This window comes from Alternaria ventricosa, assembly GCF_023758065.1.
Source record: "Alternaria ventricosa strain BMP 2768 chromosome Unknown scaffold_7, whole genome shotgun sequence".
Classification (NCBI taxonomy): domain Eukaryota; kingdom Fungi; phylum Ascomycota; class Dothideomycetes; order Pleosporales; family Pleosporaceae; genus Alternaria; species Alternaria ventricosa.
This window is the reverse complement of record NW_026055687.1, coordinates 609173-634498: the sequence shown is the minus strand read 5'-3', so window position 1 is coordinate 634498 and position 25326 is coordinate 609173. Positions and strand designations below refer to the sequence as shown.

The 25326-nt window shown below is 52.3% G+C and overlaps 9 protein-coding genes across 9 annotated transcripts; 3 read left to right on the top strand and 6 right to left on the bottom strand.

The window, feature by feature from the left end:
• Positions 1–246: 246 nt before the first annotated feature.
• On the bottom strand, positions 247–1162 carry J4E93_004964 (uncharacterized protein; the record flags this gene model as incomplete). The annotated part of the gene is made up of 2 exons (XM_049342888.1): positions 247–786; positions 845–1162. The coding sequence occupies 2 exons, from the start codon at positions 1160–1162 to the stop codon at positions 247–249; spliced, it is 858 nt and encodes a 285-aa protein (XP_049199888.1).
• A 576-nt stretch (positions 1163–1738) lies between these two features.
• J4E93_004963 (uncharacterized protein) lies at positions 1739–2900 on the bottom strand (the record flags this gene model as incomplete). The annotated part of the gene is made up of 2 exons (XM_049342887.1): positions 1739–2558; positions 2620–2900. 2 exons carry the CDS (start codon positions 2898–2900, stop codon positions 1739–1741), a joined length of 1101 nt encoding a protein of 366 aa, XP_049199887.1.
• Positions 2901–4224: 1324 nt separating this feature from the next.
• J4E93_004962 (uncharacterized protein) lies at positions 4225–6210 on the top strand (the record flags this gene model as incomplete). Its single annotated transcript, XM_049342886.1, has 5 exons — positions 4225–4433; positions 4482–4719; positions 4766–5032; positions 5081–5467; positions 5521–6210. The coding sequence occupies 5 exons, from the start codon at positions 4225–4227 to the stop codon at positions 6208–6210; spliced, it is 1791 nt and encodes a 596-aa protein (XP_049199886.1).
• A 307-nt stretch (positions 6211–6517) lies between these two features.
• Positions 6518–9131, bottom strand: SPB1 (AdoMet-dependent rRNA methyltransferase spb1; the record flags this gene model as incomplete). The annotated part of the gene is made up of 3 exons (XM_049342885.1): positions 6518–8842; positions 8891–9064; positions 9114–9131. 3 exons carry the CDS (start codon positions 9129–9131, stop codon positions 6518–6520), a joined length of 2517 nt encoding a protein of 838 aa, XP_049199885.1.
• Positions 9132–9314: 183 nt separating this feature from the next.
• On the top strand, positions 9315–12302 carry J4E93_004960 (uncharacterized protein; the record flags this gene model as incomplete). Its single annotated transcript, XM_049342884.1, has 3 exons — positions 9315–9320; positions 9369–11648; positions 11700–12302. The coding sequence occupies 3 exons, from the start codon at positions 9315–9317 to the stop codon at positions 12300–12302; spliced, it is 2889 nt and encodes a 962-aa protein (XP_049199884.1).
• Positions 12303–12569: 267 nt separating this feature from the next.
• J4E93_004959 (uncharacterized protein) lies at positions 12570–12929 on the bottom strand (the record flags this gene model as incomplete). The annotated part of the gene is made up of 3 exons (XM_049342883.1): positions 12570–12640; positions 12689–12791; positions 12849–12929. The coding sequence occupies 3 exons, from the start codon at positions 12927–12929 to the stop codon at positions 12570–12572; spliced, it is 255 nt and encodes an 84-aa protein (XP_049199883.1).
• A 1293-nt stretch (positions 12930–14222) lies between these two features.
• Positions 14223–17810, top strand: J4E93_004958 (uncharacterized protein; the record flags this gene model as incomplete). The annotated part of the gene is made up of 7 exons (XM_049342882.1): positions 14223–14243; positions 14412–15580; positions 15723–15819; positions 15867–16787; positions 16837–16943; positions 17007–17334; positions 17388–17810. 7 exons carry the CDS (start codon positions 14223–14225, stop codon positions 17808–17810), a joined length of 3066 nt encoding a protein of 1021 aa, XP_049199882.1.
• Positions 17811–18580: 770 nt separating this feature from the next.
• J4E93_004957 (uncharacterized protein) lies at positions 18581–21484 on the bottom strand (the record flags this gene model as incomplete). Its single annotated transcript, XM_049342881.1, has 6 exons — positions 18581–19369; positions 19408–19559; positions 19624–19859; positions 20253–20493; positions 20580–21371; positions 21433–21484. 6 exons carry the CDS (start codon positions 21482–21484, stop codon positions 18581–18583), a joined length of 2262 nt encoding a protein of 753 aa, XP_049199881.1.
• A 206-nt stretch (positions 21485–21690) lies between these two features.
• Positions 21691–23069, bottom strand: J4E93_004956 (uncharacterized protein; the record flags this gene model as incomplete). The annotated part of the gene is made up of 2 exons (XM_049342880.1): positions 21691–22753; positions 23062–23069. The coding sequence occupies 2 exons, from the start codon at positions 23067–23069 to the stop codon at positions 21691–21693; spliced, it is 1071 nt and encodes a 356-aa protein (XP_049199880.1).
• Between the last annotated feature and the right edge of the window lie 2257 nt (positions 23070–25326).

Genomic DNA, 25326 nt, shown 5'->3' with positions numbered 1-25326 from the left:
CACTCGGGAGGCCACGAGATGTCGCGCCGGCTGATCGACATTGGGGTGGAACACTTGCGGGGACGTGCGCCTCCACGCTAGGAATAGCATCATCTGAAAGTGAGGCATGACCGCTGTTGGGACTCTGATAGAATCCTTGGTGTCAAGAAACTTTGTGAAAGTAGCTAGGTAAAGAAGATGGATTTGTTTACAGATGCATACATGGAAAGTACCTAGGTATGTATTGCTGCACAGCTAGATGGACCCTTAACCACTCTTCCACCCCCACCCAACAACACCATCAAACACCAGTTCCACTTCGCCATCCTCCCCAACCTCCCGCTGTACGAGACCTTTCATAGCACCATTTAGCTCCTCCACGAGACCCTCTCGCTCACTCTGCCACCATGTATTCCTTACATAATGCAGCGGAAACTGCATACTCCCCATGAAAACATCTGGCTTTCCAACGTGTACAGCTTCCTTCTGACCGCATGTTTCTACTTTCTCTAAGCTTGCCGCTTCAAACTGCTGTGCCAAGTATGACTCCTCAGCCCAAAGTCCACAGAACGTCTCTCGCAGTTCCTCGCGCGATGGCGAGTAGGGCTGTGGCGCGTCCATGAGAGCGATGCTACGAGTAAGGAGCTTATCCCACGATATGCTCGACCACGTCGCTACTGCTATGTATCCGCCTGGTCGCAGCAGTGAACAGAGATGCGTGAGTGTCTGTGCCGGGAGCATGAAAATAGCGAAGGAGACGAATATGTGTGTGTATGATGCCTTGGGGAGAGCTTGTGTTATGTCTGTCTGGAAGAAAGTATTAGTATCGAACCGGTGCATGGGCATCCGTAGACACGAAACTCACATTCCCATCCACGACCTTCGTATCCAATCCCTTCCATCCCTGCGTCTCTCCTCGCGCCCTCAAATATTCCAACATCGGCGGACTGATGTCAGCGCCTAGCACTTTCAGCTGTCCCCACCTCTCCTTCGGTACCGTGTCGTAGATCTCCTGCGCAACAACTCCCGTTCCACATGCGAAATCGAGAATGTTGGCTTCAGCCCCCGATTCGAGATGTGCAGCTATCCCGGACTGTTCGACGATGGTTTTGACATAAGGGCGAGTAGCTTTCTCGGCATTCTTGTACTTTTGCGCGGCTTCGGCGTCGAGGAAACTTGCCATTGTGTATCGAGAGGTAGAAGGGGACAACTTGTATGAGTAGGATACACAAATAGTGGATGGGGTTGATTTGGTGTGCTATGTGTGTGATGCGATTAACATGACGGCCGACATCTCTCATATATACAATGCTTGAGCATCGCCCGGCAGCATTACATTGCAAGCCTATCTAATCGGGGACAATGTCAGTGAGCATATAAGATCGGGCGTGTGAAAAATAAGTCTCCACAGTCGATGGATGATTTGCTCATGTATGTCTCCGAGAGCGAATATTGTGAGTTCGGAGACTTTATGCCACAGGCTAGCGGAGCATTTCAATGCCAGAACCTTAACGGCCCCGCGCATGCTTGCGAGATACAGCAAAGGTACTGCAACCGCACAATTCTTCTATGGAAAGGCTGAGCGAGATTGATCATGAGAATATATTTGAATATGATGGGTATACCTTTTCAATCTTCCTTGTAAATGCTGACAGCCCAAACTCCGCGCTATGCTAATTGATTGAAACTCCTCGTGATTTCCTTTGACCATTTGAGCCTCCCGTTTGAGACTCTGATAGCCTGATGCATCTCGAAGCGTCTAAATTTCCTCGGATGAGGTCTCCAGCCACTGACCAAAGTAAACGCATGTCCTTGCTGAGATCTCACCCTCGTTTCCGCAAAGATCGAAAACAGGGCAGTTCCCACACGGTGCATCCACAAAGCCGTTGTAGACCTTGGTGTCGGTGGCGCGTAAGACGGTGCGGTAGTTTGTGCCAGAGATCTTCTCAAGCCGGTCATCAAGAACCATCATCTCCAAGAGTTGCTCCATATCGTCCTCCCGTACGGTCTTACCGCGCAGAACCTCCTTCGAGTTGAGCCAGTTGGCCACAGAGGCCGCTGTCGGGTATTGCGGGTTGTGTCGGTGAACGAGCTTGGACGTGTTTGGGTCCTTTGCGGGGTTGTAGGGCTTCACGGCTGGCGCTTCCTCTATGTCTCGCACGGCGCCCAGGACCTCCGCCTTCTTCTGAGCGATAGCAGCTGTTCTGTCGCCTGTTATCTCGTAGTCGTTCCAATTGCCAGGCACCTTGATGCAGGTTTCGTTCTCCACATGCTGAGCGACGATGCCCGATATCGTTTCAATCAGCGCCATGTCGAAGTCACCCTCTGACTGCCATGGACCACCTGCAATGTCTTCTGATGGTTTCAAGTGCTTCAAGAGGTACATCTTCCGGTTGGGAAACTTGACACTCATGACTGACTGCACCAAATCTTTCGACTCCAAGCTCTTGAGACATTTTGTGAGGGTCTGTTGCGTGACGTTCGTTTTGGCTCGGAGGGATTTGGACCAGATGCCGTCGGCTTGTACTGAGTCGATGTGGGAGTAGAGGAGGCGTTCGTCAGGTGTAAGGCGTCGCAATCTGAGAAGGAATGTCTGTCAGAAGAGTTCAAGATGCCATGTCCGCGAGAGTCTAGACCTACTTGTCGGCTTCTTCCCTTGTCCTCAGTTTCCAGCACATTTCGCCCTCGAGGCTCATGAGCTTCAACAAATGGCGGTCACATAGCTCTTGCAGCAGCACTATTAGCTGAGCCACAGTGTCTGCGACCTGCATATTGGAGAGGTCGCGCTGGAAGAAGATCTGGCCCGCAGGCCGTTGGGCGCATTTGTCGTACAGAGCATCGGCGGGGCTGATGACTTCGGTCGCGGAGGTTTTGGCAGGCTCCTCCTTTGGCGCGGGCGACGGCGCTACTGCTGAAGCCATGGTATGCGATATTGGACGAAAGTGGTGCTATCGGTCGGGCATGCGAGTATCACGAGAAGTTGCGAGTGCGTTCAAGTCGCGACATGTGAATCACCAAAAGTTTTGAGTGGAGACCGCGGCGAACCACGCCCAATCACGTTTCTGTGGCGCAAGTACCCGCTCCAGGTCACCCACCATCTCAGGTTCACTTTGGGAATCCCTTGTTCTTGATGACTGCATCAAAGCGATTCGGATAGCATGCACCTCGTAAATGATTGCAGCTACGCCTGCCACGGGCTATCATAGGTTCGGCGACATCCTTCCCAGCCTTCCAATTTCCCCACGGGACGCAAATGCGGGGAATGTCACACCGAACCTACGTCCTCGTCGCGTCGCCCATCCCAGACCTGCTCAGTGCGCCAACGAATAGCTCCGTATCGAGGTGCATGTCAATAAGACACCGTCAGAGCTCTCGTCACGAGTATTCCACCATCCACTCTGCCGGCATCGACTATGCTACGGACTAACGTGAGACGTTCGAGTGGCTTGATCTGGCTCGAGCCTCTATCGCAGCTGGAAGGACACCGCACGAGTCCAGACCCCGCATGCATGTCCCGCTAGATCAGCAGCGTAACCCGGTTAACGACTGTCAAAAGAAGACCGAACAGACTACTGCAGCACGGGAAACGTTAGACGATCGCCCTTCGAGCATTCGACGATCCTGCAGCCACGGATTGGGGACACGTCTTTGTACAGCGAAGATTATCTAGTCGATGCATACAGAAATCTGCTGAGTTTCAACGTGTTGTATATGTCGTAGTATCCATGACTGGCTGTCTGCAGGGATCCACAAGTTCCCTTCACCAAGGCAACAAGTTCACGGGACTCCCGGTTACCGTCATCCGGATACTGCCCCATCAGCCTCCTCGAGATCCCAACATTCAGCCTCTACCGAACACCCCCGACTCCGGGGCTTCCGCAGCTTGACGCCAGAGCACGTGGAATTAGCTTGCGCGTAACATTCTGGCCCTACGAAGACGTTCGATATACCAGTCATTGTACGAGAACTTGACCTTATGTAGACAAAGTAGATCATTACTCCGGATTTCCAAAACGTGGCGCTGACATGACAGTGCCCCCGGCTATCTGGAACCTGCCTTCACCACCTGGGCAGGTAAATCTCCACCTAATTCTGGGGTACCCCAGATTCTCACCCATGATTCGTGAGCCATTTGTGCATGATAAAGATAACCCAGAGCCCATTGTGGTTGCACAAATCTAGCCTCTGCGTTTCTTACGCACACTTCCACAGAGGCAGTCAAAGTCAAGACAACATCAATCCATCATGGCGGAAGAGAAGCAATACCGCGAAGAAGTCACCACCACCAACGAGAGCCTCACTCATCAGCATACTGCCAGCAGCCATGGCCTTCACCATGACCATGTCGCTCAAGAAGCCCTTGGTGGCCATACCGCCGATCTGGGCAAGTCATACTTCACAAGCATCAACTTCATCGGCACTGTTGTGGCTACATGCCTAGCGCAGATTTCTGGGTATGTCCTTGCATCAACTACCGGAGGAGAAAGTACTAAAGTTTCCAGTTACCTGGGATGGGTACTTCCAGCGAACACGCTGAGTCTCATCAACGCGGCGATCGGACCGTCACCGGACATCATCTGGGTCGGTATATCCTGGACAGCTGGATTCGCCATCGGCTTCACACTCGTCGGTCGCCTGTCGGATATCTTCGGTCGTAGATGGTTCTTCATATGCTCGTCAATACTCGGTCTCATCGGAAACATCATTGGAGCAAGTGCACAGAGCATTAACATGCTGATTGTATGTTCGACCGACTACAGCCTACGCATGATACTGACTTTTCTAGGCAACAAACTCCATCAACGGTCTTGCTGCAGCCGGCCAACTTTCGTTCCACATCATTCTCGGCGAACTCGTTCCAAACTCGCTGAGAGGTCCTGTTAATGCTTTCGTGCTATCGACATCAGTGCCGTTCGCCGTGTTTGGTCCGCCAGTAGCACGATCACTCTATCAGACTACCGAGCTGCAATGGAGGTGGTGCTATATTCTCGGATGCATTGTCAACGTGCTAGCAATCGTTCTCTACTTCTTCTTCTACTTCCCACCCACATACGTAAGGAGCATCCACTTCAGCCAACACAAAACCGACTAACAAGTGCAGGAAATGCTTCACGTTGGCGGCAAATCGAAACTCAAACAACTCAAAACCCTTGACTGGATGGGTATCTTCTTGTTCTCAACTGGCCTCGTCGTCTTCCTCATTGGTATGAACTGGGGCGGCTCCGCATACCCATGGAAGAGCGGGCACGTACTGGGAGCACTGTTTGCTGGCTTTGCCACTCTAGTCGCTTTCTGTTTCTGGGAAGCCTACGCCCCAGGACTGGAATATCCCCTCATTCCTCTACGCCTGTTCAGGAACATCGAGTACGATGCCAATGTCGCTTGTGCTAGTCTGGCAGCCATTGTCTACTACGCAAACTCGATCATTTGGCCGACGATGGTCTCCTCGCTCTTTACCACAGACATCACCAAGATTGGATGGCTCTCGGTAAGTCGACCAACAATCATACCATCCTGATAATCTTGTTCTAACAAACACAGTGCGCCGTCGGTGGAGGACTTCTCCTCGGCCAGATCCTCGGAGGCGCTGGTGTCCGCTACCTCCCACGCATGAAGATCCAAATGACCGTCGCAGCCGTCATGACCACCGCTTTCGTTGCCGCAGTCGCCGCCTCGGACGAAACAACAGAACAACGCACAACCGCCCTGCTCCTAATCGGCACCATCGCCGCAGGCTACATCGAGAACCTCACCTTGTCCAGCACAGCCTACCTCTGGGACCCCGCTGACATCGGTCTGGTCACTGGTGTCATGGGCGCTATCCGAACGGGCCTCTCAGCCATTGCTACGAGCATGTACTCCTCCATCCTCGCTACCGAGTCCGCAAAGTATATCCCGCAAAAAGTCATGCCTGCTGCGCTCGCTGCCGGTCTTCCTGAAACGTCTCTTCCGGCACTGTTCTCTAGTATCACGGCAGGTGACTTCAGTGCTGTACCTGGTATCTCGCCTGAGATTATCGCGGCAACAGGACAGGCCGTGAAGAGCGCGTATGCGCTTTCGTTCCGCACGGTGTATCTCTGCACACTTCCGTTTGGCGTGCTGCTTATCGTTGCGGCGGTGCTGTCGCCGAATGTGGAGCAGTATCTTACGGATGAGGTGGCGAGGAAGATGCATGGTAGGGGTGATGAGAAGGGCGATCAGGCTGTTATGAAGGAGGTCGTCGATGCGTGAGGAGGAAGCATATTAGGCTTCACAGATAGCATGGATGTCGAGTCCTAAAAAGAACTGAAATGAAATGGGTTCTTCTGCTGCTAAGGCACACCGAGAAGGGTTTTTGTTCAGGTGATTCAATGAGCATGCTTTTGATGTCCAAGAGCGTCTCCCTGATCGAATACTTGGAGAAGTGGCTTTCCCGGTAGTCATCACGCCATACGTAGCACCATATCGACAGGACACAACAGTCCATGCCATTTCTTCATTGCGGTAATAAGAAAAGCCCCTTTGATGCAAACCTAACAATTCATACACACGCACCACTTCACCTCTTCTTATTCCTCTTAGCCGCCCTCTTCTCACCCCTCACATCCTTCTTCAACCTAGCATCCACCATCTTATACTTACCCTTCGTACCCTTGGGCCTAGTCTTGATACCCTTGTTACCACCCCTAGCCACGATAACACTGACCTTCTGCTTGGGCTTCTTCTTGGCAGCTCTCGACATCAAGCGCGCAATACTCTGTGCCTTTTCCTTCTCCGTCATACCCTCCTCGTCTGCGAGGAGTGCAGACTTCTTCTTGAGCTTCTCCATGCGCTGGGCGGCCTTAAATTTCTTGCGGGCTTGCGCTTCGCGGACCTTCTTGATGGGTCGCGCGTTCAGGGCGCGAAGTTTTTCCTTGATGGCGGAGGCTGCGGCGGCGGTGGTGGGACGCTGGAGTTTGGAGTGCTTGTTTTCGTCGTCGAGGAACCAGTCTGGTAGGCCGTCGACGTCGCGGAGGGAGTAGCGGTTGAAGGATTCGTCGAGGAGATCGTACTTTGTTTTCTGGCCTGTGGCCATCTGGTGAGCGAGGGTCATGGCCTCGGCGGTGATGATGTCGATGTCGGGCCTGCCGTTCTTCATGGGCATGCTGTCCTGCTCCCATTGGTCTTCGTCGCGCTTGACTTCTTCGATCTTGTCGTCATCATCCGAGGATTCCTCGTCGAATGCTGAGGGTGAGGCAGCCTTGGTAGCCGTTCTTATGCTCAGTTCCTTCTCAGTAGCTGGCGCGGGTGTGGCAGATTCGTCCTTCATCTCGGTGTCACCTTCAACATCGATACCACTGTCGTCGTCTTCCTCTTCCAGATCCTCGAGTCCATCAATGCCCTTGAAGATGTCCTGGTCGAAGAATCGTGCTGCGCGCTTGGTGAGACCTGTTTTAGGCTGCTCTTCGTTGTCGAGGTCGGTGATGAGGTTCTTAGGGCCTTCCTCCTCGTCATCGCTCCAATCGCTCTCGGACTGTACAAGCTCTTCGTCGTCACTTTGTTCCTTTTCTCCGTCAGAGAAACCATTCCACTCTCCATCGTCGTCCTGTTTCCTCGCACGCTTTGCTCTGTACTTGGCGTCTCGCGCCGATCTCTGCTCAACGTATTCCCCGTACATGTTGTCAAGGTCTCGTTCAAGACGATCCTCTTCGTCGTCAGTCTCCGGTTCCTCCTCTTCTTCCTCTGGCTGTTCGCGTTCAATGACTTGCGCCATCTTACCCTTGGCGATCCTGTTCAGAGCACCGGCCTTGTCGACTGCCTTGAGGGCGAACATGGAATCCTCGCCAGTTGGTCCGGCCTGTTCCAGACCGATCTCAAAGGGTGTAGCCATGTTCATCTGTAGACGAGTAATCTCCTTTTGCTTCCGCTCGTTCTCAGCTCGGCGCTGCTTCTTTCTCGACTTGGAGTCTTTCTCCTTCAGTCGCTCCAACTCCTCTTGAATCTGCATCTCCTCGTCCATTGACTCGATCTCAGCGACTTCATCGCCTTCTTGCGCTTCTTTGGCCTTGGCTTCTTCTTGAGCCTTAGTCTTCTTGGTTGCGAAACCAAAGATCTCGCGCACCCTCAGACGCCAACGCAGAAGGCGCTTGAAGTCAGCCCGACCCAAGACCTTCAGATCGGCACAGCAGTCCCTGATTTCCTTTGTTGTTTCCGGGAGCTTGTCGATGGTCGCGACAGCGATGTCGCCGTTTGGCTTCTGTTCGAAGCTGAGCTTGTTCAAGCCTCCCAGCATAGCGATGGGATCAGTCGTTTGGATGAAGTCAGAGACAGGCACCTCCTTGAACTGTGTCCAGTCGCCCTCCTCGTAACCCTCACGCTTCCTCTTCTTGACTTCAGGCTTGAAAACCTTGGCTTCGTTGTTCGGTGTGGGGTCTGAGAGTTCGGCGAAGACACTGCGGGCGTCGAGGAACTTAGGATCGAGGTGCTTTGGGGCTTTGTAACCGCGGCAGACGACGAAAATTTCGGCGGAGACGTTTCGGGAGGACGGTGGCTTGGTTGCTTCGACCTTGGTGAATAGCTGGTTAAACACCCAGAGGAGCGAGTTGTAGTCCTTGGATCTGAAGATCTTGGTGACGAAGGTTCCTCCTTCGACCAAGAACTCTGTAGCCAGCTTCATGGATTGTAGAACGAGCTCTGCTTGTGTGAAGGCATCCTGCACCCAGGCAGTTCCGACGTTGGGCGCACCATCGTGGAGGACAGTATCGCACTTGAGATGCTTAAGATGTTGGCGCAGAGTCGCCCGGCACTTGTCCGTGGTAATGTCGCTCTGGAAGGTGATGCATCGCGGGATGGGCTTGATTGGGGCGAGATCGACACCGACGATGAGGGAATGCGCGGGCATAACCTGTGGGTTTTAGCATGTAGGCGCATGGTGCGTAAGATAGCCATATACCTCGGAAGCGACCTGACACCATGATCCGGGCGCAGCGCAAAGATCAATCAAGACTTTGCTCTTCTCGAGGAAGTTGTACTTCTTGTTCAGCTGGATCAACTTGAAGGCGGCACGCGCACGATAGCCCTTCTCCTTGGCGAGCTTGTACCATTTGTCGAGACGACCTTTTCCGTGCTTTTGAATATTAGTCACTATCGCGTGTATCAATATCGTACTTGCGCACCTTCTTTTGGATCGCCATGGCTGCGGTTCGGCGTCGTGGTACGGCGGGCAAAAGTTCGCGCTACAAAATTTGGGAAGCCCGACAATATCGCTAGGCGGTGGCAGAATCCACGCTATCAGGGTACGCTAATCCGCAACTAGTGCACGGGATGGGCCCACATGCGTCATTGCAGCCGCACCGACGCGCCTGGTCCACCTCGGGATGAAGGTATGCTGCCAACTTCACGTGTCTTGCCCGTGCTGATGCTTGCTCCAGCGGTCGCATCGCCTTCTCAGCTCCTTCACCCTCCCTGCCGGAATGAACCCACGCAAGAAGTCCAAGCCAAACCCCGAGGCTTCCTCCGACGCATCCACCAAGGCCCCAGCAGTCCCACAGGATGCAAGTACGACCGACACTACTCCCAGCAGTAGTGACATCCTACCAGATGCACCCTCGGACCAGTCGGTAGCAGCGTCAACGTCTTCAGTTGGCGCCACAACACCGACCGCCTCCGGGACACAGACACCGCGAGGCAAGAGGTGGCTTTCGGGCACGGGCAGTTGGCGGTCGAAAGCGCCTGCCATAGTCCAGACCGCGAAGGAAAGCATCGGAGTCAGCGGGGGCGCGACAGGCGAACTCCCCGATGAAGAAGCGAAGAAGTCGAGAGACGAGTCGCCCAAGAAGTTCCTCACCAAGCGCAAGTCGAGCAAGGGCGATGCCATACCCGCCTCCATCACCCAGGTGAACGTATCCTCAGACGGTCTCCTCGACGAAACTACAAAGCCAAAGCCAAAGCCACAGCCACAAGACGTCGAAGAAACACCCGCGTCCCAAGTCTCCGAACCGCCATTACCTCCCGAACCGCCCAAATCACAAGTGGATGCAGCTGCTAGTGCATGGGGATGGAAATCTTGGTGGTCACGCCCCGACGGATACGCAGACCCAGCCAAAGTCAAAAGCGAGGCACACTCAAGCGTTGACGAAGCCTCCACCACGCCACTTCCTGGACCGACACCTTCAGAAGAGCCAGATGCGCAAACGAAGGGCCTAGATGCTGGCACTATCCAACCTGACACTGATCAGGTCGCAGATACAGATGGGAAGGATACGCCGAAAGAAGCGGCACCTCGTTCAGATACAGAGTCGAGGGCTATAACGTCTACAACTGCCAAAGTCCTGGCGAGAGCTGCATCTGGCTCTTGGTTTTGGACGTGGAGTAGTGCGCAGAATGCGCAGGCGAATCCACTTCCAGTCGAGCCTCCCACTGAGAATAACGACTCAGCCAAAGTCGATACCGAACCGCAGACTCTCCCCGAAGCACCTGCTGAGCCCGAACCCACTGCTCCCCAAGAGACACCAGCACCCACTGCCCCCGATGTGCCTATCGAAACTCAGAAGAGTACTACAGGGTCCTCAAAAACCTCCGCATGGGCGTTTTGGTACAGGGGCAAGCCAGAAGACGAAAAGAAGCCAGGAGAGGCTGGACCGCAGAAACATGTCGGCGAGGTCGCAGTGTTCGATACCCCCTCACAATCGAACCCTGAAGCAGCGCAGTTCAACGAGCAAGAGCAGCCCAAAACAGACACAGAGACATCCAAAGAACCACAGCAGCCACCGAAAGAGGAACCTGTGACCAAGAAATCGTTTGCATCGTTACGAGGCCGACCGAAGACAAAGCCTCTCGCTAAAGACACACCAGCAGATACTCCCTCGTCAAGTAAGCCCGCTACACCGACGAAGGCCTCACCAGTGCTCGAGCCTACGAAACCCGAAACGAAGCCCGACGCGAAGCCCGAGACAGGAACTGCTGCTAAGCAAGCGCTCAAGCAGGCAGCGAAGGCCAAGCAAGGACCGGCGAACCTCCTGCTACCAGAGTTCAGGACCACCTACCAAATGTTTCAGCAACCAAACTTCTGGAAGCAGATCCGGCGATACTTCCTCGGAGGCGAGCCTGCGACCCCTCACCTACATATCAACCCGGCACCGCCAAAGATCAAGAAAGCTGTAGCCATTGGTGTACATGGATTCTTCCCTGCGCCTATCATTCAAAAGGTGCTAGGGCAACCGACGGGCACATCAATTCGCTTCGCGAATGCAGCGGCAGCAGCGATTAAAGATTGGACCGAAGCGCGGGGATACAGTCCAGAGATTGAGCAGATAGCATTAGAAGGAGAAGGCTTCATTGCTGAGCGCGTCAACTCCCTGTGGAAACTCTTGCTGAACTGGATTGATCACCTGAAGCAAGCCGACTTCATCTTGGTCGCTTGCCACTCGCAGGGTGTGCCGGTAGCTATGATGCTTGTCGCGAAGCTCATACAGTTCGGTTGTGTCAACGCAACGAGGATCGGAGTATGCGCCATGGCCGGCGTCAACATGGGCCCGTTCATCGAGTACAAGACGAAGTACTTTGGGCCTACAGCTGCCGAGTTGTTTGAGTTCTCCAACCCCAAAAGTCTTGTCAGCCAGATGTATCTCGCGGCTCTCGACGAAGTTCTTCGATTCGGCGTGCGGATATTGTACGTTGGTAGTATCGACGACCAGCTGGTTTCTCTCGAAGTAAGTCAACCCCCCCGAAACGAGCTTCTTGTGCCCTACTAACACAGCCAGTCGTCAACATTCTCTACGCTCTCGCATCCCTACATATACCGTGCTGTCTTCGTCGATGGCCGCATCCATGCGCCGGACTTTTTAACCCACCTCGTTGGCTTCGCGCTGAAGCTACGCAATCTTGGTCTTCCCGACCATGGCCTCATTCGCGAACTCTCACCTGCCCTCGCAGGCTCCCTGTATGGCGGCGAAGGCCACTCCCGCGTGTACGAAGACCCTGCCATCTATTCCCTAGCCGTCCAACACGCCCTCGAAACAACATCCCTACCGACACCAACAACAATTAAAGAGCGCCCGAGCACCGCGGGCAGTTTCCAGGGCATCAACATCCCCATTATTGGTGAGAAGCTTGCAAACAACAGTAAGAAGGAGGACGTGTTCAAGCTTCGGGTGAATCACTACGAGCCATCTGCCACCACAACAAACCCGAACCCTTACTTCTTACCTTGGGCGATGAGAGGGTTGCTAGAAGAAGACTTCGTCAAGAAAGAACTTGGAGATGAGGTGGAGAAGTTGCTGGGTATGTTTGAGGCATGGAAGCCAACTGGGAAACAGCTCAAAGACGTCAAGTTTAGACTCGAGGGAGTGCGAAGTAAGCTCTAAGCACCTGATCGAAACGGCAATGTTTAGTGTAACTGTATGAATATGTGGGCGTTATCTTGAATGGGTTGGCGTTCACGGGCGCTCAGGTTCTGTGGCAGGAAGATACCATACATTAGGCGTAGAACATATAGCGTGTTGGCTTTATACGATTGGATTACAGATACATGAAATCTGGTCATGACCTTCTTCCTTCGCTTGCTGATGCATTACATTTGATGGCGGATAGATCAACCGATTCCATCCTCGAATGCCATCGACGGTTGGTGTTTAGTTGTCATCGTAAAAGATCTCCTTGTACCGATGTGTAGCATCTACAACGGCATTTGCGGCATTGAAGTCTGCTCTTGCGTTAGCGTAAAACCCACTTCGTGAATGAGTGTACATACCGATATTCGTCCCAAAGTCCGTAGCAGCTTGTACCTTGACATGCAGATTCTGGTCTACTTTGCCGATGATCTCTACTGCGTGGCCGACGGCGAGGTGTGAATCCTAGTCGATCAATGTTAGCTCGGATACATCCTTCCGTTCGTCTTTCAGGGTGCTTACCCTGTTCAGAATAACATCAACATTGCCTCCTGCATCGATGACTGCTGTCTCGCCGCGTAGTTGGACGACTTTGCCTAGCATGCGCACGATGCGGTGTTGGAAGTTTGATAGGTGTGGGGCGAGGATGCGGGGGGTTTGGGGGTGGTCCATTGTGAACTAGCTTTTTTTGAGTATCTTCCGCGGGGGAACTTTGTGAGCGCTTGGTGTAGCGTTAATGTGGTGTGGTTCTGCTGGGTGATTGTGTGTGGCGGGCGCAGATGGTGTCGCGTGTTGTGGTGCAGTATGGGCAGGACGGCAAGGTGGAGATGAAGGAAGGTTTGACGCGTCGCGTAAAATGCGCTAGCACGTGATGGCGCTTGAGCTCCTGATTGTTTCCTAGCTGGCGGCAGCGACGCGTCATGATGAGACGAGAGCTCACCACGATATCATCACCCAGCAGACGAATGAACCCGCAACTGGATTCCTCTCCTTTGCGATGCCTCAATCGAGGTGGATCATGGCTCTTACATTCTCTTCTAACACCAGCACAAGGCAGGATGCGCAATGCTACCTGAGAGCATCCAACTCAATATCCTATATGAGACTGCGCGACTATGAACGGTCCAAACTTCGTAAGTTTGGCATATCGTCCGTTATGAGCGATGCGCGAATTACTGTGGTGTTGGTGAGCGCCTTACATGTCTAGATCCTTTGTCTCGATCCCCAAAGCTACCCCGAATCGCTCTTCGACCCCAACAATCAGAGAAGGGTGATGTTCTCGAAGGGGCCTCCGAATAGCTCACAAGCTGTTTGTCTGCGCCGCGGCTTGCATGGTCATGTACTGGTCTGACTTTGCGGAGTCACGCTTGCTTGCCTTTGCTATTTCTCGCAGCATGTCCAACTGAGTGGCGATGCTCGTCATTTTTGGCGAAGAGAACATGGCATTTTGCACAGGAAGATCGTGTCTTACTAGTCTTACGTTTACAGCTACACCCTTTGGTCGTTGCTAACCAGCTATCCGCGCGACAAGTCTCACAATTTTCAGAAACTTGACCAACCGCAACCGTGACTGGATGCCTAAAGATTGTGGTTTGACCAGCGGACGACAATTCCAATCTACATGACAGACAAGCGGCTTGCAGCTCTTGGATTGTGGGAAGACGAAGTATAAGTTGAGGCCTGCGCACAGGTACGAGGGAGCACCAGCAGTATCTGAAGGCATCCGACCCTTCTGTTCATACCGGCACTCTTTCCAGTTCCACCTTTGGTTACTTCGCTTTGGGTCACACCAGTATGTCACTTTCGCAAGAGATCAGAGACAAGATTGATGAAGGGTTTCTCACGAAGCCTTGCATCAAATGCGGCCTCGACCATCGTGCGTACAATCATAAAGGCATGGTTCCATTGCAAGGTGAGGTATGGAGAAATCTTAAGGGTACCGACATTGCGGGAGCAGAAGCCCACCTAGCAACATTAAGGGCCGCCCACACTAAGAAACTACTTGCTGCACAAAAAGCCGGGAGCTCAAGTGCTCAAGCCTCCACTCCGCAAACCGTTACGCAAACTGTTCCGACTAACATCGAGCCCATCATCGTCCCAACTGGATTTCCCGTTATCGACCCTACCGGTACCGACCCTCATGCAAGTTTGACGACCCCTCAGCTTCTGGTAATTCAAGAACAAGCCAAGAGCGAGCCAGTAGATACTGTACTTCGTCAAGCCAACAGCGCACCTACTACAGATCAAGTAGCAGCGGGTCACGTCCATGAGCCTACAACGGAAAAGCTCTCGATCGTGAGCGCAAAGTTCCCCCTGAGAAAGCAATTCGCAAAGCCCACCAGTCACGTTCTCACGAACTACTTCGAGGTGTCATGGAACAACAATACCAAGTTCTTCGTGTACGAGATCACTGATATACCCGCTGGAAACAAGCGCAAGACCAAAGCTGTTGTCAAAACAGCGATCCAGGCCTGGGACTTTCTCCGGAACAACCAAGTTCACTTTGCCACGGATCATCTGAAGTTTATTGTGGCTTGGAGGGACCTTCATACGGGTATCCAGTGCCCTCGCAAGAGTACATCCGCGGAAGAGGTTATGTGGACTCCAACGCCAATTGCAGATGGAGACCGTCGCGTTCAACTATACTTCAAATGTCACGGCGAGATGAACCTTGATCGTTTACAGGACTACGTCAACCCCAGATCCAAACCCAACGACTCAGCTTTGCCCGACTTCAACTTCAACCCTCTAGTGGCATATCTAAACACAGTCATTGCGAAGAATCTGACTGACGAGGTGTTTCAAACATCCTCGCACAAGTTCTTCTTCAAGGATAGCCACGAGGTTCTCGGTAGATCAAAGTCGCTCTGTGTCATGCGAGGATACGATTACACCATTTCGCCAGCTATGGAAAAGGTCTTGCTCAACGTCAACGCCGCAACGAGTGCTTTCTATCGCCCAATCACGGTCGCAGAATTTCTCAAGGACAACACCTTCCATCAGAACGAGCGTGAGCGACGTATCAAGCGATTGCGAGTCTACATCATCCCGGAACGACTAGCCGTTACTGATCCTGAGGAACAAAAGCGCGTTGACAACCTGAATAGGCCGCAGAATCGCATCAAGACTGTCAAAGCTTTTGGTGGGGACATCGGAAATCGTTCAGACGACGCGTTGAAGTTCCGCAAATGGTTCAACAACGGAGGCCAACTACAGCAGGCAAATGAGGATACACATGTCGTCGACCACATGAAGTCAGTCTTTGGTCACGCACGTAGATTTGACGAGAAACTAAGACGATGAACCAGTCTGGTATCCACAGGAGTTTCTTCGCATTCTGCCGTATCAGCTCTACAACAATCTTCTTCCGGATACACTCATCGACTCGATGCTCAGGCTCGCCTGTCAAACTCCCGACCACGTTCGAGCTAGGATTGAAGCTGAGGGCCTGAAAGGTCTTGGCATAATACAAAAGGATGGGGCGCAGAATTTTGTAAGCACATCTTGATCTTGGTTTGATCACAGCTGACTTCCTCACAGGACAAATGCAATGCGTTGACCATCGACCCACGCATGCTTCAGATACCCTCTACTCGTATGGAACAAGTGCACGCCGTTTACCTCAAGGAATCCGGCAATCCGGAATACAAGAAGCCAAACATGGACAGCAAAGCTCAGTGGAATCTCGACGGCAACTTCAAGTTCTTTAAGACGCCCTCGTCTGGTGGCTCGCTTGAATACTACATGATCAACGGCAGCGACCTCTCTAATGAGAAAGTAGCTGAGACATACCAGAAAGCCATAAATGTGGGTGTCTCACAGTATGGCATCGCAAAGTGTGCGATCTGCTGTGGCATTTCCACCTTACCCAGTTACCGCAAAACCATCGAGAAAGAGGAGCCAGACGAGACGGTGTCTGATACCGACGAAGAGCTCAAAGAACAGAAGCCAGACATAACGCTGGCCAAAACCCACGAAGAACTCAAGAGCGATGTCAAGGAGGCTATCAAAAGATGCCAAGAGCAATCTGCCAACGGAAAGCTCGTCATTCTTGTACTTGAACGATACAACATTCCTGTCTACTCGGCCTTCAAGGACGTCGCCGATCGCATAGCTGGGCTTCAATCACTCTGCGTCACTGCCGAAAAGAACTCGAACAAGCAACTTGGCGACAAGGGGCTCAGCCAGTACTTCGCCAACGTCATGATGAAGGTCAACCTGAAGCAGGGAGGGCTAAACCATACCGCGTGTGACGAAAACCCTGGCGAAGGAACTATCCGCAAGACGCTTCTCAAGGAAGCGCCTGCCAGGAGCGTAATGATTCTCGGCGCTGATGTCACCCATCCAGGTACCAACTCACTCGTTGGTTGTCCCTCGATTGCAGCTTTGGTCGGCTCTGTAGACCTGGATGGAGGCAAGTTCCTGGGCTCTATGCGTCTCCAACAGAAGAGCAAGAAAGAAGTAAATACTTTAAGGCTATTTCGACCATTGCAACGCTAACATATTCCAGATGATTGATGATATAGAGGGTATGGCGATGGACAGATTTCGAGCATGGAAGGAAGCTCGACAATCTTTCCCGAATGTGCTCTACTACAGGGACGGTGTTTCGACAGGGTAGGTTTGACAACACATACGCCAGTCAAGAAGCATAAGATCAACTTGGCTAATATTCTTTAGGCAATACGAGCAAGTCGTCAAAGAAGAATTGCAAGCTATCAAGAAAGCATGGAACACTGTCTTCCCCGGCGAGTCAGCCGACTCTCCCAAGATGACGGCTGTCGTTGCAGTCAAGCGACACAACACACGATTCTTTCCCATAGCTGGGGAAGCCCATGCGAATGGCAACTGCAAGGCAGGTACGCTTGTTGATAGTGGCATCACATCGCCCTTCTTCTCGGAGTTCTACCTGCAGTCTCATCATGCGTTGCAGGGCACGGCTATACCTACGAAGTACTTTGTTCTCGAGAATGGCCTGAAGTTCTCCGACACAGAAATTCAGCGCCTGGTAAGTTTTACGGGCCTACCCACAGAGCTGAAGATTGCTAACCTGACATCTAGACACACAAGCTCTGCTTCACCTACGTACGCGCCACGATGGGCGTCTCCTATGCCCCACCAGCCTACTATGCGGACAGGCTCTGCGAACGTGGCCGCAACTACCTGCGCGACTGGTTCACACCCAACTATGAGAGCGATCACTTCAAAGCCTACCAGGACCGGAAGGCCGAGATTGAGGACGATGCTAAGACCGCTTTGAGAGACACAATCTCGCGACTTCCTGTACAACCAATTCCCGCGGGTCGTCGAAGGGCTAGGAAGTCGGTAGAACAGGTCGATGAGGAACGCAAGTCGCGCAAAGGTGCCGAGGACCTTCTCGAGAGTGAATACCTCCTCGCAGCAAAGCAGTACTTTCAAGGTCAACGAACTGATGGGCCTGGCCCGTGGGCCGAGGCTCTCGACAAGACGATGTTTTGGATGTGAGCGCTGGCTCATAGGACGGAATGGTAAGTCGGAGTTGGATGTATCAGAACTTCACGGTATATTTCCTTCTTCTCTTCCCGTTTGATTGGATTTCCCTTCTTTCCTTTCGTCATCATGTCATTCTCTCGGTACTAGACAAACACTGCGTAGGTATGCCGCTTATCGGCTGGTGACGTCCATTGCAACGTCAGGCTGCAACGTCACTTGTCCCCCTCTTCAATACCATCTTGTCGGTACCATCATGTTTGACTAGCGTCATCTTAGCGCCGCCCTTGGTGCATATAAACCTCTTCTCCCGTCCGCAAACCTCTTCTTCTTCTCTCCACTCATGGCGGCGAACTTGCGAGTTCGTCGACCAAAAGTTAAAGTAGTTGGAAGCATGGCTGTGTTTGGCCTGAGTATCCAAAATTGGTAGATTGAAAGATGATGTTCGCTGTGCCTTCGTCTGGGGAGTTCAGGTGCATGAATTTACACGGCTTTCTTTTTGAGACGTCTACGAGAGGTCTTCAGCACACGCGTTTGATAATTCCGGTTCACATACATTAAAAAGAAGAGCGATTCGAGGCTATGACAGCAGCCTGATCGAGTCTCTCGGGGTGTTTGCAAACGTAAAGCATCTTTAGATGACCTCGACCGAAGTCTTACGACAGAGACAACATGGGCTATGTGTGGCCTCGGAATATCATGAATCTTTCGATGAACGGTGACCATGATTGTTCAGAACCAGGTATGCGTCAAGGATCTGTATTAGGAAAGATGCACACTCGTTTCTAGTCCTCCAGCTTCTTCAACAAGGCCTTCATCTTCGCCAAGAGATCCGGAATCCTGAACGGCTTCCCAACAACATCATCCATACCCGCTTCCTTTGCGTCATCCATCTGTCCTCCCCGAATGTTCGCGGTGACCGCGATGATTGGCACATGCTTCGTAATCTCTTTCCGTTCCTCCATCTCTCGTATCTTCCTGCAGCAGGTGAGGCCGTCCATCTCCGGCATCTCGCAGTCCATGAGGATGATGGTGAGTGGCATGCCATTAGCAACGCAGAATTTCGTTTTCGTGAGGTGCTTCAATGCCCAGACGCCGTTATCGGCGGTATGTGTGACACAGCCAGTTTTTGTGAGCTGTTTCACTAGTACCTTTTGGTTGACTAGATTGTCTTCGACGACAAGAACGTGAAGTCGGTCATCTTCTTCTTCGTCTTTCTTGTCGTTTGTGGGCCGGGGAATCTGTGCTTGTACCGGGGTCTCAACTTCCTTAGGCGTGGCAGCGGGCGCGGTGGAGTTCTGGTTCGCAGCTGCGGCGCTGATTTTGCGCGAAGATGCCGCGTGTTCGGCGTCTAGAGCGTGCTTCACTGTATCTGTTGAGATCGTAGGCTTTTTTGCAATCATGCGTTTGCATTTCAAGTAGAACCCGAAAGTACTGCCGACGCCAGCTTGCGACGAGACGCCGATTTGACCGCCGTGAAGCTCAGCAAGTTGGCGTGAGATAAAGAGCCCGAGACCGCTACCGCCGTACTGCATATGCGTCCGTGGAGACTTCACGTTGATAACTCTGTCAGCCTAGTTTTTGCAGTGGTTCGGGGTTGGTCTCTCCTCACAGCTTGCGCAAACTTCTCAAATAGCAGCGATATCTGCTGAGGCGACAAACCGCATCCAGTGTCCTGGACATTGAACCGAAGGTAGACGAACGAGCCTGAGCCCCAACCCTCGCCGTTTCCGAATTCGCTCACGATTTGTCTTGGCGGAACAACTAACGGCGGGCGCATAGAATTAGCGCTTCACCTTCAGGATATTCGACTAATGCAGCTACTTACATTGGAATCCTTCTGGTACGCCAAAGTCTGGCGATTCCGCATGAGCACAGACATGAACTGTGATCGAGCGAACTGGTGCGTCCATAGTGAACTTGATGGCATTGGTAATAAGGTTGACGATGATTTGAAGGAGTCGACTTGGATCAAGAATGACCCAGTCAATTTCGAGGTCTCGGATACTCTGATGCGGAACGAACTTGAAGTCGATGTTCCTGGCTTGTACTTCAGGACGGAACCTGTTGGGATGATGTCAGCCCAGCTTCCGTATATATTCGACTATACAGGCTACCAACATTGCCATAGACCGCTGTACAACGATGATAGGCTGCGCTGGAATTGGAGTGATGCGGAGAAGATTCGAGTCCAGCTTTGAGACCGTGAGAATATCGTCGACGATCGACTTTTGATGCTGAACACAAAGAGCGATGTTTTCAGCAGCCTCGATACAGTCCTGGGCCATCTTTTGATCGCCAGCGCATGAGAATTCATAGTGCGTCAAAGTATCTTTGATATCGTCGGCACATATCAAGATCGCGGAAAGCGGGTCTAGGTGTTGATAAACGCGTCAGTAGACATTTCGAATGCAATCTGCATAGGGAGGGATATCGCTACTTCTCATCTCGTGCGACGTGATGTCGATGAATTCGTTTTGTTGACGCTTCGCCTCTTCTGCCTCCCGTAGTCTTCGTTCTTGCAGACCCTGCGCCCACTTCAAATGCGAAATGTCCGTGAGCGAGCCCATGATGCTGATCAGCTCACCATCGGGGCTTAGCTCTGGCTGACTAGCAGAGAGGACCCAATACTCGATTAGTGAACCGTCGATATCTCGGGGCTGGAATGTCGAATTGGCAAATTGTAGCTCACGACTTGCTGGCTTATGGTGAGTTATCATATCTGGATGTTAAACTTCGTGGTTAGCGCTTGAAACATTCGACTGGCATGACAATATAGCGTACAGTTCCACATGTCTTGTGCCACTTGCTTGCTCTCACCCACCATCATCTCAATAGTCCAAGGCAGTTTGGTTCCTGTAGGTGAGACACCTGTCATCTCGTAGTATTTCTCGTTCGCCTCCAGTAAAAGTCCATCCGGATTGAATAGGTACATGCCCATGGGCGATAGTTCGGTCATTCGGCGCATTCGTCCGGTCTGAAGTTGGAGCTGTCGAGACATCTGTTCTCTTTGTAGGGTAGCCATCTCAGCGACTTCTTTGCTTTGCCGCACTTCACCTTCGAAAAGTAGTACTGACGCCAATGACGTGGCGATCTGTCTATTGAGCATGGCGATGAAAGACCTGTACTCATGATCATAAGCCCTTCGCGGATTGATGCCTATTAGTAACAAGGCACACACGTTGTCTGCATTGGTTGGTCGTAGAGGTAGAACTATCGCCTCTCTACAAGGATCCTTGTAGCCGCGCCATTCGATGATGTCTAACAGTGGCTGTGGAAGCGTATGGTCTTTGATGCTCAACATTCTGGGCTCCAGGGTCTGCGTAGCTGCTCGAAAAGCAGGTGTCAAGATACCATCGTAGTTCTTGAAGCTGAATTTGTCGGGAGACACTGCATGCCCTCTCGGCACGCCGATAGATCCTTCGAACACGCATGACTTGACAGACGTTGGCGTTGCATCTGAATGCGAGGAACCATTCTCAATATCGTCTGCCTCGGTAACGGTATATAGAAGCGCAAAGGGTACGTCGTATTCGTTGTGATTCAGACCTTCCAGCACTCTTATCCAGAATTCTTCTGAAATGTGGGTGCGCGGTTAGCGTCAGTCTCACATGAAGGATCGTCCATATTCACTTACTGACAGTACGTGTGGCGTTCATACGCTCCCCAAGGGATCGCAGTAACCACATTCTTCTACTGCTGATCGACTCAACCGTGGTATCAAAAGCATTGAGATAGACTACAATTCGCATCTCAGTCAGCAGTTCCAGTATCTTTGACTCAAGCCCACTGAGTCTCGCTGATAGGCGGTACGGCAACGTTTCGCAGTGTTACTCACACCCCAAGACTCGCTCTGTTCCACCAAAGACCGGAACCTGCCATGTGTTAGATGTATTCATGGGGCCAAATCGAGGGCATCAATACTGACAAAAGACCAAGTGAAGAAAGACTCTTCCATGTAACCGTAACGCATGATGGGTAGCGGCTGGTTGTGGTTTAGCTGCGCATGGCCTGTCCGAGCACATTCGCGAATTACAGGACCAACCGCATGCCACATTTCACCGAAGGGGCCTGAGAAACCGGTTCCCATCAAAGCCGGATGTTTATCGCCCGTCACGTCGTCTCGATAGGCCTCATTGTAAAGCATGGTCAGGTCCTCGCCCCAAAAGACAGAAGACGGGTGAGGGTTGCGCATGACCAAACAGACGATCTCTCGGAACTGGATCGACCATCTGTTCATAGCCCCTAATGGTGTATTTGCCCAGTCGATGCCCCGTATAAACTGTAGATGATCCGAGAGAACACCTCTGGGGTGCGGTACTGTCCAGTCAGGTACAGACGAGTCAGGCGTAGACAGAGTGATCGCTGAGATGCTCGACTTGCTATTCTTGTCACGGTCCTGGCCGAGGGAAACAAATGGGAACTTGGGTTGTTGCACATCTTCAATAATCTCCCGCGTCGCTATTGCCTCTGCGGAAGCTAAACGCTTTGCTGCGTCGGCAGTGAGATCGCTGTGTCCTTCTTTCTCGAGTCGCGGCGCTGATGCACACAGTGGATCCCCTTCGGGGACATCTTCATTCTGGAACAGCTTGTGTGCGCTAATCAGTCGCCAATTGGGATGGATCGAAGCACCAAACCACAACAAGTTCTCGAACTCGATGGTAATCGGAAACATGTCCCTGGAATCGTTGAATCTGCTGAGGATTGTCGCCCATATTCGAAACTCGTCATGCGTTGCACTACCATCCACCGAGTCGCGATCGGTTGGTGAAGTGCCAATTACCTTCTCCAGTAGTTGGTGTTGCTCACGAAGTGCCGCATTGCAGAAAACGGGTCGTATCGGATTTCGACATCCCGTCGAATATTCGTCCATGTTGAGCATGAATGTGGGCCTGTCATCGAGATCCAATAGTTGCGGAAGGGTGCATGTGTTGAGGACGTCCAGAGCAGCATCTTGCCTTTGGGCCTGGTGTAAGATAGAAGGAGCTGTAGGCAGCGGTAACTGAAAGAACGAGCTACTCATTAGGGTCCAGATAGATCGTGTCGGCCCTGCGCGATGATAAAGCAAGGTACATTAGGAATAGGGAGGGCGTGCGTTTGTAGGGTCGATGTGCGACGTACAACGTGAAAGGTCGCGATGAGTCTGTGCCTGGGCCATAGAAGACGCTTTGAGCGTGGTAGCTACGGTTCCTGTGGACGTGACTACCAAGACTGCGACAATCAGAACATGATTGGCAGGTACATCATGACGCAGACCGTTGCAAACATTACCATGTCGCCGATACATCGCATGCTGCTTAAAAGTATTACTGCCCCGTCGCAGCTATGCGAGTTCTTCCGCGAGCTGTACCATGCCTTCTCCAAGCCGGTGGGCATCATTTAGATGCCTGGGTAGCTTTGCGACGGGCTTCTCCAATGTGAAAAACAAAGAGACATCATGCGCATGCGCGTGATAAGAACCCATATAGCAAGCACGGTGTCGTTCAGAAAATGGGACGCTGAAGTAGATGTCGCGTCCACGGGTGCGTCCCGGGACGGTTGTGAACCGCGCTACCTGGTTAAAGATGACGTCACGCGTTTTTAGCACCAACACGGAATGTTCTCCGTATCGCAGAACGAGCAGATTGCTTTGTTGCACGATCCAACAACAATCCTCTCTGATGTCTTGGCTGATGGTTCTTATGCGCTGGACCTGCGTTTTTGGATGGGGGCAGAAGCTGTTACTATCTCTCGATCCAAGACTTTGATGGAGCTCAAGACCGGTCGACTTCCGAGGTCCCGAGGTCCCTTCCTACTGTAGGCTGTAGGCATGGAATGTTGCGACATCGTTAGGATACACACCCAGACGAGCCGAGGGAACTCAGCGACAGCCCACGGCTTCAACGACTCCGAGAAGCTCGTCAAATCAGGCGCCATGGAACGCGCAGAATTGAGGGGAGAGAGAAAAATGCAAGAGAGTCGAGACCAAATGCTTGGAGTTGTGGCGGGGTAGAGGTGATAGTATGCAGTTCAGTAACTTTCCAGATGGTAACGCAGTAGTAGTGGTGCTACTAGCCACAGATTAGCTGAGACTAGAAGTCTTGGGGACGAACTGCAAGTTTGTTCTTGTTTAGAACGCTAGCATCGACCTGAAACATACATCCAGTGAATCAGGGACCGGAAGGAGATATTGTGCGGGCTGGAAAAGAAGAGGGACGGGAATAATTTCCGCAGAACGGGTGCTTGGGCCGCGCTTCGATGTGCGGAGTGTGGGCCCACGGACATTTTCTCAACGTCAAAAAGACCCATCTGGCGGATAGAATTCCTCGTCTCTGAGCAGAATTGCATGTGTATGTCTCCACAGCGCGCAAGCATCATCGCCGATATCTTGGCGGGGTGCTAAGCCGAGGTTCAGCGTGGTCAAGTTAAGAGGCTGCCCAGGTCGATGCCCAGGTGTGCTGGCAAGACTCGGCCAATCGCATCTCCACAGCTCACTCCGTTTACTTGGCTATGGACGCAACTCCTCTTTTCTGAGCGCACTCTTCACCGGCCAATGTTCATGCATTCCTTGCTCAACCATCACGACTATACAATGCATCTGTAACACGTGCAGAAGGTTCGTTCGCGTGGATCGAATGCCGAATGCGCCAGAGCCATGCGTCAATCAGAACCCAAGCGGAAAGTGGGTTCGCGATGTCAGTGGCGCTCAACTGCCGCATTCAATAGTCTTCAAACCGAATCAAGTAAAGCAGCTCTTGATCTACTCAGGGGAGCATCATGATCACAGCCCGTCCCGTACGCTAATGACTTGGGTAGTGCAAGATCTTCAAGGCCTCTGCAGATCGATATATACCAAGATGCGCTTCCGCGACTGTTCCACCTGGTCGGCGACGCTAGAGTCGTGACAATGTAAACATTTCGTGGTAGACTGCGATGCAACGTTTGGAAAGGATGACGATCATGAGCTTCACGACTCGCGCCGTGGAAATGGTTAAAGAAGGGTCGTATGCTTGCTTATCTTGATCGACTAGGGCCCTGCATCTCCTCGTCTTTTGGTCGTGCTTGCTTCTTGTACCAAGGTCAACTGTCAATATGCGTCTCTCCATCCAATCGCTAGCTCTTCTGAGCGTTCTCCCTGCATCGCTCGCAGCACCCGCACCATCTCCAGCTGCGGCACCTGCACCGATTGCAGCACCTGCACCGGCCGTCGACGCAGTCCAGGGTCTAGATGAGCGTCAACTGCTCAATAAACTCACATCTGGTTTGACCTCCCTCGTGGGTGGCCTCCTCGGCCAATGCGACCAAGCAGTCAAGGACGGCGATGCCCCAAAGGTGCTCGAAATCCTACAATTACTCGAGCCTACTTCGCGACCAACGAGCATCGAAGAGGCTGTCGCAAGGCACTCCGAAATCTGGGCGAGTCCGACCACGCGAACGGACTTTTTCGCCGCGGTAGCAACACAGATAGCCGGTGGCCTGGTCCTTGACGACACGCTAAAGGCCGCTTTCACCGGTGGTCTGCCTTTCGGCGAGAACAGCATCAACAACAACA